At 39.1% G+C, this 12,322-nt stretch overlaps 1 protein-coding gene across 1 annotated transcript in view; it reads left to right on the plus strand.

Annotated features, from left to right (window-relative positions):
• ubr4 (ubiquitin protein ligase E3 component n-recognin 4) overlaps positions 1-12,322 on the plus strand; it is a 55,167-nt gene that overhangs the window by 5,736 nt on the left and 37,109 nt on the right. Inside the window, 16 exon segments of the mRNA XM_084099010.1 lie at positions 2,911-3,010; positions 3,012-3,054; positions 3,892-3,994; positions 6,220-6,361; positions 6,443-6,567; positions 6,661-6,785; positions 6,878-6,937; positions 7,018-7,208; positions 7,857-7,956; positions 8,042-8,179; positions 8,271-8,388; positions 10,666-10,853; positions 11,283-11,439; positions 11,527-11,612; positions 11,711-11,880; positions 12,015-12,294. Coding sequence (XP_083955136.1) covers positions 2,911-3,010; positions 3,012-3,054; positions 3,892-3,994; positions 6,220-6,361; positions 6,443-6,567; positions 6,661-6,785; positions 6,878-6,937; positions 7,018-7,208; positions 7,857-7,956; positions 8,042-8,179; positions 8,271-8,388; positions 10,666-10,853; positions 11,283-11,439; positions 11,527-11,612; positions 11,711-11,880; positions 12,015-12,294 — 2,126 coding nt within the window.

The raw sequence follows: 12,322 nt of genomic DNA on the forward strand, positions 1-12,322 counted from the left end.
GAGGGTCTCTCTCACTCTTCTTCACTTTCAAACTGTTCACAGAGCAAAACATGTTTTGGTGTGCACAGACAACAAGGTGACTGTTTTTTATATCAACCATCAGGGAGGCACAAGGTCACAGAGTGCGCTTTAGGTAGCTCACAACCTGCTTATTTGGGCTCGAGTCAACCTGCTGTCCATCCAACCAGGATATCTACCAGGCCGACTCAGACCGCGATTGGACAGGAAGATTGGACTCTACACTCAGAAGTGGTGCTAGTGATATAGAGGACGTATGGCGCAGCGGTAGATGTGTTCACGGACAGTCAGACGTCTCACTGCCCTCGTTGGTTTTCCCTGATGGACGAACAGGGATCTCTGGGTCTGGATGCATTAGCCCACGACTGGCCAGACGTGACACTATTTGCTTTCCCCCCGTTACCACTGATTTGGAGGACTCTTTGCAGAGTGCTTCGCGTCTGCTGTTAGTGGCTCCTCATTGGCCTGCAAGGCCATTGTTTCAGACTCTGTTTTCACTGATAACAGGACCATCTTGTCATCTGCCCAACAGACCAGACCTCCTGAGTCTGCTAGAAGGAAGAGTTTGGCACCCACATCCAGATCGGTTGAAACTGTGGGTGTAGCCATCGTGCCCACCAGAACTCTCTTGGAGTGTTCAGAGAGGGCCAGGGACACTGTTTTGAGTACACGTCGTGCGGCATCCATGCGAAAGTTGTATGCTTGTAAATGGAAGATGTCCTCTGACTGGTGTTCTAGCTGTGATGTTGATCCATTACGCTGCTCAGTTGGATGCATTTTGGATTTTCTGCAACATATTTTGGAACTTGGACACGTTCTACATCCACACTAAAGGTGTATGTGGGGGCTTCAGTAGCTCACCGGTCAGAGTTTAGTGACTCATAACTTGGGTCTGACTGGCTGATTGTTGCTTTCCTGAAATTGTTGCTAATTGTCTGTGTCCTCCACGGGGCGTGTGGAGTTCAAAGTTGGACTTGGGTATGGTTCTCAATTCCGTGTCGCCCCCCATTTGAGCCAATGTTAGAGTCTGACAATAAATGGCTGTCATTTAAGACTGCATTTCTCTTGGCCATTACAACAGCGAAATGCATGGAGTTCACTCACACGCTATCAGTGCCCCCTGTTTGCGCTGGAGTGGTGGATTCCGTAGTGTTTCATTGTGGCCCAATCTGGCATTCTACCCAAGATCTTGTCTTCACAGTTTATGAACCAGCCTATTGTGTTGGCTGCACTGCCAGCAGATCAAGCTGACATATGGTTGGAGCTATGTCCAGTTAGGTCTTTGAAGGCTTACATTGAAAAGACAGCAGTCTGGCGTAAGAATGATCAATTGTTTGTTTGTTTTAGTGATGCACGCAGAGGTGCTGCACTTTCTTAACAGAGGCTGACGCACTGGGTGACGCAGGTCATTTCTCATGCGTACGAGTCTGTTGGGCAGTCTGCGCCCTCATCTATTCTGTCATTCTACACATTTTTTGGCAACATCTGGCTCTGGCGGTCTTCTACTTTCACATACAACCACAGTTACGTTCGTCACTAACTTCCAACGTTCGCCAACGAAAATAGTTCAAATCAAAGCCACGTTACTGTAATTGCGTCCCTGAGCAACACACAGCGGTGTTTCCTTACTGAATGAATCAGCCGTTTGAATGAATCTGTTGAATCTCAATGACTCATTTATTAATGGTGACTTGCTTCCACCTATTGGCGTGAAAGTATCTTTTCATGTTTTAAATCATTTCAAATATCAATATTCAACGTTTTACGTTTAAAACATTATTTATGCGCTTGTAACTGCAGGTTATTCATTTGTCACCTCTGAGCTGCATTAAACAGCCTGTGTAAAATGCCACTTCAAATGCAGCTTCTGTTACCTCTCCATTGCAAAGATTAGGCTAATTGTTGATACTTATTTAATTTAATTGGTAACAGCCTTTATTATTATACAGTCTTATTATTATTATTGAATTTGATTAAATATATGAAATTGATGCAAAAGATGATTCATGCATATAATTAAGTTTAAAAAATGGATTTATAAAGATAAAAATCAATTGAAACGTATTGGAAAAAATGAGTTCTGTCACTGCTGTGAACTGACCACCACACAGAATATGAAGAATATCAAAAACTTAAGAGGCAACTGGCCATGGCAGTCCTAAACCTGCCAAGGCAACAGCACAATAAACACAGTAAAATATCGTTTAATTATCGCTATCGATAAAATCCCATAAAGGTGAGAGATTATTTTTGTCAATATCGCACACACCCCTACAACTTGTCATCTGCTATACATGAAAATTAATGAAGCATAGTTTTTTGCGTGTCTGTTTTCTTGCTCATTTGATTATTGTGGCTAATTATAAGCTCTCTTGTGAGGTTTACTGCGTTTAGATCAAGTCAGAAGGGAGCTGTTCTGTTTAGTAATTGCATTCTTTAATATTATAAATTAGTAAGGCATTCCTGTAATTCAGAAACTCTAAAAACTCTAAAACATCCAATAATATGTCATTTTCCTACAGCAAATTATGTTCATTTGGGGGCTTTTCTCAGGATTTTTTTTTATGATTGTATACAAATAATTTAATTTAACAATACATCATGGAAGTAATTTTCAATAGTTTGACAGCCCTACAAATTAATCATTGTCTACTTTTTCCAAAAAAATAATACATCCTCCTTGACACTATTCAGTCCAAGCAAAGCATTGTCTCATCTGAGTGTATTAACCTTTTTTACTCATGTGAGTGCCGAAATGGTAGAAAGGAAGCTTTGTTTTCTTTCCTCTGTCAGAGAGGATTTAAGATCATCTTTTTCCAGAATAGTCAACTCAAAGATGAGATTCTGTCTGCTGATATTCTGCAATCATCTTTTGGTGCTCTTGCTTTCCAGTGGAGGACCAGAAGGAGCTTCCTTCCCCTGTTAACCCCGAGCTCAGACATAAAGAAGTCCAAATGAACTTTTTCAATCAGCTGACGTCAGTGTTTAACCCTGACATTACCGTGCTGGCCTCTCCATCCGTTCACATGCAGGTCAGTGAATTAGATTATTCTTTCAATTGAGTTCACAATAGCTATGTTTACATGGGTACCTTTTGTTTGTTTGATAAATCTGAACATAGTGTTTACATGAACACTAAATAAAGTGATTGGGTTTATGTGCGTGTTTATAATATCACAAGCCTGAAATCGGAATTGATCTTCTGTCAAGCGCACACTGCATGAATATAGAGTTTGTGCTGTTGGCACTTATCAACCATCCTCCTATTATTCTTTCTTATCTTTGTTTTAAAAAGCAGACTTAATATTTATTTATTTATTTATTTAAGGGAGACGATGAGCACATGAAGCATTGTGCCATGCTGATTATATTTATCAAGCAGTAAAAATGCCCCTTCTTACGCCCAAAACAAGGTGTCTGTGGATGAGAGTCTGAAGCAAGGACTAGTGGGACAATGTTGTCCTGCACCACTTCATAGACGATGAGTGAAAGGAGACTTTTATAATGACAAGACAGTCATTTATGACTCTATGTTCAACAACAACAGCTCGTTCCTGTGCGTCATACCTCATTACGCCAATTCTACATCATTGTACATGTGCAGAAAATTCCGGTTTCAGCACCACCAGCTTTTTTAAACCAGCATTTAAACCACCCCTTACAATCTCAATGAAATCCATTATGATTTATGTGGTTACATGTGACTTTTTTTATTTTTATTATGACTTTGCTACTAGTCCGAATACGAACAGATTTTTAGGGTCCATGTAAACACAGCTAATGATGTGATCACTCCTGGGATTTCTGCTGTTTTGTTATGAGCAAACGAAGATGATGTTTAAGGACAAAACTGTAATGTCATGTGTTTTTCAGGGTGAGAATGAGTGTGATGACCAGACAACAACAGATCAGGCATTGCAGGCCAAAATGAAGAATGCCTTCATCTCTCAAAATGTGTCCAGTTTACAAGAATTAGGTGAGCTGAGCTTGTGAGCTCAAACTTTTCAACCCAAATACCACATGATCAAATCAGACCAAGTACCTTCTAGGCACAATATTCCCTATTTAGACCATACTCACAATGCCATTTTGATTAATATCAATATTTATGTAGACATTTTGGGAAGATTACAATTGCATGTTGAATTCAAGTACTCAATTAAAAAAAAATCCTTGATTGCAATTTACCTTTGTCAAGTAACTTGCAAAATGTCGGAAGTGGAGGAAGTGGAACAAGAATCCTTGAACCGCATTTAAAAACCATACAATAGCGTAGTGCTATTGTGAATTCACTAAGGCTGCGATTCAATTTAGCCCTGTGGGTCAAATGCGCTTTAATTATTTACATCCGTGTAGGTCAGTGGTTCCCAAACTTTTTGAAAGCATGGCACCCCTTTGTAGCATTGTTTGTTTTTCCCATGTGTACATACATATGTTTAATATTATTATGGAAATGGCATATAAATGATCAAATTGACTTGTTCTATCAAATAACTTGAGAAAAATAAGATTAATTTAAATTTTGTGTCATTTCACCACTTTTTACACTCAAAAAGTTAGCTGAGCAGCGAGTTGTAGGCTACATGCCAAAGTCACATACATCCAGTCAAAGAAAATGGTATAAATGAGAAAAACACATTTCAAGAGATTTATCATTGTACTTCTATGTGTGTAAATGTTTGTTAATTTATCATAAAACCTCAGAATTTCATTATTTTGCATTATTTTCATCCGTGATTCTGATGAGGACACCAAAGGCACTTTATATAAAAATATGGGTATTTATACCCATATATAAAATTAAAGCTAGATAAGCAAACAACAAATGAAGCATAAACTGCAGCATGAATTTATTATGAATGCATCACAACAGACATAGGCCTAACATCGGGTGCTAACCAGCCACGACGGCGACAAGCGATCATTATATTTTAGAAACGGTTTCTATTTTTCTGCGACGTCACGGCTGGAACAACAACAAAGTATGATAATCTCAGGTACAGTTTATGTGCTTTATTTAATGTTAAAAGCATCTGTGTGAGTTTGAATATCATTTTGTGTGTATTTTATAGCCGTACTGAAAGCAACAACTCACTTCAGATCTTCAAAATAAATAAAAGTGAACAAGAACGTTCAAACTGTCAACTCATTGTTAACAGACAAGTGTATTTTATGACAGCGATTGTTTCAGTAAGTGATTTGAACCAATTACTTTATGTGGGAATCATTGGAACAAAACACATTTAAAGGTTGATACTTAACTCTTTTATAGCTAATAACCAACTCCAATTAAATTTTTTCTCTAGTTTCTCATTTGCTTTGTTCAAACCTGACCTGGAACAGTGTCGCGGGCATTTAAATGGGATGCATGTGCCTGCTTTTGCGAGCACAGCCTCTTGATACTAGGGAAGATTGAGGATAGAGCAACTCGTAGATCGTGCTCCACTTACAGGCGCTGGCTTTTTTGTTTAACGCTTGCTCCATCTTTGCCCTATCCTGTCAATCTCTGCGTGAAATATCAAATTGAGTGCGCACCAGTACAGAGGGCAGAGCTGAGCTGGGATTTAAACTTTAAATATATTTGAAATATATCATTGTTGTTTCGCTTATTTATATTCGTTTGGACATGCTCATATGTTGGTGTTTTTCTATATTTTTTAAAATATATGCTATAAAAAAATATTATATGGTAGGATAGTTATTTTAGGCTGTTTAAGTTGGAAAAAAGCTGAGATTCTGCGGCACCCCTAGCCAGTTGTCACGGCACCCACTTTAGGAACTACTGGTGTAGGTTACGTGCGTCTCAGAGCGGCTCTGTTCACAGTAAATGCTGCTCCACATGAACTGTTATTATTTACATGCGTGGAGTGCGTCTCAAACTCCATCTCTGCATATGCTGTGAGTTTGGGTTGCTTATAACGTTCATCTGGGAATGCAATGCACCATTTCATCAGATTTGTAAGGTAAATCATTTATAAACCTACATCAACACACGAGAAAATCGCATTATGTTGTATGTGTTGCTAGTTACATGTTTAGTTTTTTGCTGCTTTCTTTTATACATATGGACTTCAATATTTACAGGAAAAAAACATTACAAGAGTTGGATGTCGCACATTTGAGTTGCCCAAAGCTTTTAATATTGTAAACTTATTTAAGTTTAACATTTATAAGTCCTAATTCTTATCCCATGCATTACAGGAGGTTCAGAGAAGTTGCTGCGTGTGTGCCTCAACCTTCCTTACTTCTTACGGTATATCAACCGCTTCCAGGATGCGGTATCCGCCAACTCTTTCTTCATCATGCCGGCCACTGTGGCAGATGCTACCGCTGTCCGAAATGGGTAAACCAAAGACTCCCTCAGCTCACTGCTTTTTGTTGAACCTGTAAAGAGTGAGTACACTGACTTCCATCCCCATTTCAGTTTTCACTCCCTGGTGATTGATGTGACCATGGCCTTGGACACACTTTCCTTGCCTGTACTGGAGCCTTTGACCCCTGGGAGACTACTTGATGTGACTGTGTTAGCACTAAGCTGCCTCTATGCAGGTGGGTTCATTGAGAAAAAAAAAAGCTCCTCTTGTAGATTTCAGATGTACACAGAGAACTTCAGGTGTGTGTGTTTTTTTTTTTTTCTCTCAGGTGTGAGTGTGGCGACTTGCATGGCCATACTGCAGGTGGGCAGTGGCTTGCAGCTTCGTGCAGCCTCCACTGGCTCCAAGGAGGAAGACTATGAAAATGATGCTGCTACCATTGTGCAGAAATGCGTACGTGTCATTAGTGAAGGTGGCAGATGACTTTTGAAAGTTTTATTGTCTTCGCTACACCGCTGATCTTCTGTTTTTCCTTTTTTCAACAGCTTGAAATCTATGAGATGATTGGACAGGCCATCAGTAACTCTCGCAGAGCTGGAGGGGAGGTAGGTGAATTATTTACCACAGAGTATACAACATAAGCTAGAATGGCCCACATCTGAGATCTGGTTTCGTGTTTCAACAGCATTATCAGAACTTTCAACTCTTGGGCGCCTGGTGCCTGTTGAACAGCCTGTATTTGATACTGAACCTAAGCCCCACGGCCCTGGCTGATAAAGGGAAGGAGAAAGATCCCCTGGCAGCACTACGGGTCCGAGACATCTCCACCCGAACCAAGGACGGAGCAGGATCTCCTAAACTTGGCCCGGGGAAAGGGTAAGTGCCTTTGTGTTCTGTGCTTCAAGTGATTGCCTAATGAATATGAGTTATAAGAGTGTCCTAAAACACTGGTCCTCAGGTTTATTTATTTTTAAAGTTTAAGAGATTTTTTTGACCTTGACAATTTTTCCTGATGGTCTGCAGGATCCTCTTATTATTATGATATTTTCCTAATATCATAATATTTATATTATATTTATAAATTATAAAGCAGTTTTGTTAAAAAAAAGTTGGGTAACAGTTTATTTTGCAGTGTCCTTGTTACATGTACTTACCATGGTAATAACAGTAAATTATGCATAATTATTAGTAGCTTAGTATTACTCAGTACTTAAATATATAATTACACTGTAACAATGACACCTTAAAATAAAGTGTAACTAAAAAGTTTTCTTTTTTCAAAGAAATCAAATATTTTGTCAAACTACTTTTTATGGTTTTCATTCTTTAAATGAGGCCCCTTTCTTCTTCGTTATGATATTAGGAGAGCATCATCCTGACATTTTTTACTTTATGCCCCCACCACCAGCCTAAAATAAAATTAAAACAAATGAATACAGAAATAAATTAAAAGACAAGCTCATAATCGCTGAAATGTATTACATTCATTGTATTTATGAATTGGATTTTTTTTTTTTCCATCAGGCACCAAGGTTTTGGGGTTCTGTCAGTCATTCTGGCCAATCACTCGATCAAGCTGCTCACATCACTGTTCCAGGACTTACAAGTGGAGGCTCTTCACAGAGTAAGGCCAAACACATTAGCTTCTTTTGAAATACCAGGGCATGTTTCTATTGTAAATGTGAATGAAGCCGTTATCTGTCTTCAAGGGCTGGGCTAGTGACGGTCCTCCAGCAGAGCTGAACATCATGGCCCAGAGCACATCTATCCAGAGAGTGCAGAGACTCATTGACTCGGTCCCTCTCACCAACCTGCTCTTCACGCTGCTCTCCACCTCCTATAAAAAGGTATGTGACCACTAGATTCGATCATGGTTTCTATGAGGAAGTGGTCTGTTGTGTTTGATGAATGTGGTGGCTCTGGTTGTGCTTGATTCAGGCATGTGTGCTGCAGCGACAGAGGAAGGGTTCGGTCAGCAGTGACGCCAGTGCCTCCACTGACTCCAACACTTACTATGAAGATGACTTCAGCAGCACAGAAGAGGACAGCAGTCAAGGTAATGAACACGGCAGATTTCTTGTTATTTTAAGGGTCAAGAAACCCCCCTGTTTGAGCACTGCTTGTTCACACTTATTTAAAAAAAAAAAAAAAGCTCTGGAGAAGTGGGAGTGTAGAGGGTGGGAAGAAGGGAGATAACAAAAATAAAACATTTGCAACACACTCATTATACAGACAAATTAATATTTAAATGTGAGCCTTGATGTATTTTATAAATATAACCCTATGACAACAAACTCACTGAAATCGTATCATTAGATTCTACTAACAACAATCATGACCAAATCAAATACTTTAAATTATTCTTAGAAATATCAACAAATCAGCATCATAAATTTGCAGAGCTATTGGTCCATTCTTCTTTGAATTTTGGGTCTACATCATTTTCTTCTGTGCATCAGAATAATCCATCTTGTCATCAAAACTCCATCTCTGACATGAAATGCAAACAACACTCTTGTGCTATTGTTCTGATACACTTACACAGAGTGTCCGAACGCAAAGCTGAACAGGCAGAGATGAACGAACAACGCTGAACCGGTCTTATGTGACATTTGAATTCTCATGAGTAATACAACGCAGTGATTGGATTAAAAGAGTTTATTCTCAAGAATAATACAAAGAAACTGATGACAAGTACTCTCCAGCCACTCTTACCACTCTGAATTAACGCATATACCTCACTTTTCGTGACGTTGATTCAACTTTGCTTTTTAAACAAGAAGAACGAAATACCCAAGAAAAACGAAAACACATCCTCAATTTTCTCTTAATAATAAACATGAGTGCTATTGTTGTTTTTATTAATGTGCAACCGGTACATATCTCTTAACATCTCAAAAAATGAGTTGTTTTTCATAACCCTTTAACCTTGTAAATGAAGGCCACAGTGAGGTCAGACATTGTAGTTGATCTTGTAATTAAGAAAGAACCTGACATTCAGTTTATATGCAGAGTAGTTGCTTTTACCAGTAAATCTCCCCATTAGATTGATGTCTAGCTGGGTGATTCTCACAAAAAAATTTTTTTTTTGATTTTCAGCAATTAAGCACATTTTGCAATGAAGAAAAATCACATTCTCAGCACTGCAACATTAATGAATGGAATAATAATGAAAATCATCCTGTCCACAAACATGTATATTTTTATATTATTTTGTTCATTTTATTTTTCCTTGTTGATTATTTTTTACTCCTAAATAAGCTTTCTTAAAACACTTTAGAATTAAAAAAATAATAATTACTGCAATTCTGATATATGGTTTACTGTAATGATTTTTTATTGCTGCTACAATTGCACTTATTTTTATCAATGTCAAAACAAACAAAAATAGACTTAATTTTCTTTTATGCAAAATGTTTATATTTTATCCTGTTTTGCAAGATAAAAAAAAAAAATGTAATAAACTCTTTGCAAGATTTAATTTAATAATTTTTTTAACTGCACAGTTTCCTTGTTGACTCTTTTTTTTACCCCTAAATAAGTAAGCTTTATAAATGCATTTTATAATTTAAAAAACTATGCATTTCTGTAATGCTATTTTTTTTTTTCTCTTTTTGCATTCCAATAGTCTACTGACAGTTGGGAAGGGAGGATTTAAATGTGCTTAATTATTATATCAATCATGTCAAAATACAAACTTAATTTCCTTAAAAACAGTCTTAATTTTCTTAATGCAAAATGTACTTTCGATATTTGCATTGAAACATGACCTGTGAAACATGACCTTTCTTGACCATTTTTGCGAGGTTCTCCCAGCTGTCTTATTTAATGATATTAGAATGAGTTATTTTCTATGCAGCTGAGTACAGGGTTTGCTTGTGGTTTACTGAGCTAGTGTCAGGGCTGAGGAATCTCAGGGACATTCTCAGGCAGTTCCTGAGCACTGCACGCTGTAGTAGAAGGACAGAAGTCAGTCCTCCCCAGAGCTCAGAGTCAGGTCAGTTTACTTCCTGCTCCGGAACACTGTGGCACGCTAAGCATGCTCTGCTAACTGTGCTGATCTGGCAGCCATCACAGCTAGTGACAGTGTTCATTATTTCAGCAGAGAGAAGACAGGAGAGGACAAGAGCAGCTTGTTTCTCAGGTCAGCAGATCTCTGTTTTAGGTCAGACTCGTAGTGTCTCATTATGCTTCTGTTTATTTTGCAGTAAACAGTAAAAAGATCTTAAGTAGATTTATTTCCATGGCTAAATGGAAACAACATCACTGTTTGCATACAGTACAGTGACTTCATTGAATGTGGTGTTGAATGTCACTCTTGGCGTGTTTTCAGATGATGATAGTGAGCCCATTCTGGGACTGTGGTTTGAAGAGACTATTTCTCCCAGTAAAGAAAAGGTGGCACCTCCACCTCCCCCTCCTCCCCCACCTCTGGAAACGTCCCCGAGACTCAAGAGCCCCAGCAAGCTGAACACGGCAGAGAACGGCAACATCCTGGCCAGTCGCAAGGACCCGGAGTTGGTAAGGCCACAGATCTGATTTTGACTAACTTTGCTGCTGGAACTGAAATGTTGTTTTATGTCCTGTACAAACACATTTGTTATGTGGCGAGCTGATAACCAAATCAGACTCATCTATGCAGAGATGTTAAGTTCATGATTCAGCTACTCAAAACCAGTATGAAATAAGAAAACCTCTGTGGCTGTTTTGATATGTTGAAATCAAAATTGATACGGTTTTCTTTATTTTACTTTCTTTTCTTTTTTTTTTGAAGGCACTTTGTAAAAAGTATTCAAAAACACAGCTTCTGTGTGATGTTTCAGCCATGCCACTAGGTTGTCAGTTAATAAATCCCATATAACTGCCATATCGGTTTACATTACATTACACGATAAGTGAAATCGATTGCAAAAGCCATTTCATGCTGACTTGATGTTTTTCTTGTTCTAGTTTTTGAGTTTGGCCTCAAGCATACTAAACTTCATCACCACCTCCATGCTGAAGTCCAGAAATAATTTCATTCGCAACTACCTGAGCGTGTCCCTCACAGAGCAGCACATGGCCACCCTCGCCAGCATCATCAAGGATGTCGACAAAGATGTCAAAGGTTTTTAAAGCCCCCCACTCTTATCTAGGTCTTACATTTAGATTTCCATTTAGGCCTTTCCTAACATGCAACTTTTTTGCCATCCAGGTTCCTCTGATGACGAATTTGCCTCAGCCCTCTATCACTTCAATCACTCTTTGGTAACGTCAGACCTGCCCTCTCCATCCCTACAGGTAAATTATTAAAAAATATGCTTAAAAATGCCTGAGCTGCATCTCAATATTACAGACAACAGGCATCTGATACCTTGTTTTGTATAACTTTTCTTCAGAACACTCTTCTGCAGCAGTTGGGTGTTGCCCCATTCTCAGAGGGTCCCTGGCCCATGTACATCCATCCTCAGTCTCTCTCAGTGCTTTCCAGGTTACTGCTGATCTGGCAGCATAAAGCCAGCCAGCAGGGGGAGCCTGATGTACCCGAGTGCATGAAGGTCTGGGAGAGGTAAGACATCACTCAATCTTTAAGAATTACTTTTCTTTTCTCAAATGTAGCTTTGGATTCTTCACAAGATATATTGTGTGTTAACATCAAATTCGTTGTATAACATATTCACAACTGGAATATATTTTCTGTAGGTTTGTGGGCACTCTAAAACAGCACACGCTACAGGGAGCGGTGCCTGCTGACGAGGACCTAAACGTAGAACACCTCCAGCTGCTTTTGCTTATCTTCCACAACTTCTCTGAAAAGGGCCGCCGCAACGTCCTAACCCTCTGCATGCAGGCCATCGCTGAAATCGCGGCCCACGTTGATTCTCAGCTTCAGGCTGTACCCCTCAACCTGGCCCGCATCTTGCTTGTGTTCGACTACCTGCTGCACCAGTACTCAAAAGCTCCCATGTACTTGTTTGAGCAGGTACGAATGTAGCAGTACTTTCACTGGA

The sequence above is a fragment of the Abramis brama genome (assembly GCF_963993115.1).
Source record: "Abramis brama genome assembly, chromosome: 22".
In the NCBI taxonomy this organism is placed as follows: domain Eukaryota; kingdom Metazoa; phylum Chordata; class Actinopteri; order Cypriniformes; family Leuciscidae; genus Abramis; species Abramis brama.